The 1,585-nt window shown below is 42.0% G+C and overlaps 1 protein-coding gene across 1 annotated transcript; it reads right to left on the bottom strand.

The window, feature by feature from the left end:
* Window positions 1-673: 673 nt before the first annotated feature.
* On the bottom strand, window positions 674-1,228 carry LOC138901224 (uncharacterized). Its single transcript, XM_070188970.1, has one exon. It carries the CDS (start codon window positions 1,226-1,228, stop codon window positions 674-676), a length of 555 nt encoding a protein of 184 aa, XP_070045071.1.
* Window positions 1,229-1,585: the final 357 nt, after the last annotated feature.

Raw genomic sequence — 1,585 nt, 5'->3', positions numbered from 1 at the left:
GAAGTACATATGTGAAAAGGAAATAAATTCGACTACTAACTAACTTATAACCCTAATCTTCGATCTTCACACCCTCCTATCAAGGGTCATGTTGGTAAGCTGAAGATGTGTCATGTCCTGTCTGATCATCTCTCCCAGTATTTCTTCGGCCTACCACACCCTTTCCTTGAACCCGCCATTACCAACCTCTCACACCTTCTCACAGGGCATCTACGCTTATTTTCTTCACGTCAATGAACCATTTCATCCTAGCTTCCCGCATCTTATCCACCATACAGGCCACTCCTACCTTATCTTGAATATCTTCGTTCCTAATCTTATCTCTCTTAATATGATCACACATCCATCTCATTATCCTCATCACCGCAAATCTTAACTTCTGAACATGAGAGGTCTTGACTGGCCAATACTCCGCCCCATACAACATGATCGGTCTAATAACTATTCTGTAAAACTTACCTTTAAGTATTTGTGGCACATTCTTGTCGCACAAAACGCCGGATGCGAACCTCTACTTCATTCACCCCGTTCCAATACAATGTGTGACATTCTCGTCAATCTCCCTATTTCCTTGGATTACGGACCTCACTAAACTTCAATATCAGCCTCCCGAGCCATGTCACTAAACTTGCACTCCAAGTATTCTGTTTTGGTTCTGCTCAACTTGAAACCTTTAGACTCTAGCATTAACACCGCCACGTATCTCGTCAATCAGTACTATATCATGTGATAATAACATCCACCAAGGTAACTCTCCTTGAATGTGTCGTGTCAACTTATCCATCACCAAGGCAATTAGAAACGGGCTAAGCGCTGATCCCTCATGCAACCTCACCTCTACTATGAAGTGCCTCGATTCTCCTCTCACCTTTCTCACTCGGGTCTTAGCTCCATCATACATGTCCTTAATCGCTCTAGTGTATGCGGCAGGTACACATCTAGCCTCCAAGCATCTCCATAGATCATCCCTAGGGACTTTGTCATATGTTTTCTCCAAATTGGTGAACACCATATGCAAGTCATGCTTCCTATCCCTGTATTGTTCCACCAATCTCCTAACAAGATGAATAGCTTTTGTCGTCGAACCCTCCGACATGAACTCGAACTTGTTCTCAGAGATAGACACCCCTTCCTTATCCTCATCTCCACCACCCTCTCCCAGACCTTCATAGTGTGGCATAGTAGTTTGATACCCTTGTTCTTGTATACTGGGATCATCTCCACTCATCAGGCATTATTGTCGGCCTATAAATGACATTAAACAACCTCGTAAGCCACTCCAGAACTTCCCTACTGATACCAAGCTTTTCACGCTCCAACCTTGGGGAGCCAACTAAATTAACCTAGTCGAGCCGGCCTACGTTATATAAACCTCTCCTCATTACTCATGCATTATTTACCATAACATAATTAGATCTTGACTTTTAAATTCAATACATTATACATTTGGCTCAATGACCTAAAATTCTTCTCATGATGGATACATAGCTTTATAAATATCTGCAAATACTGTGAGCATAAATACATAACAAAACCCTAAACTTAAGTACATGACCCACAGTGTAAATGGAGCTTCTATGACAAT

Source organism: Nicotiana tomentosiformis, chromosome 11 (genome assembly GCF_000390325.3).
Source record: "Nicotiana tomentosiformis chromosome 11, ASM39032v3, whole genome shotgun sequence".
NCBI lineage: Eukaryota > Viridiplantae > Streptophyta > Magnoliopsida > Solanales > Solanaceae > Nicotiana > Nicotiana tomentosiformis.
The sequence above is the reverse complement of the archived record's forward strand: the minus strand, read 5'-3'. Positions and strand labels throughout refer to the sequence as shown.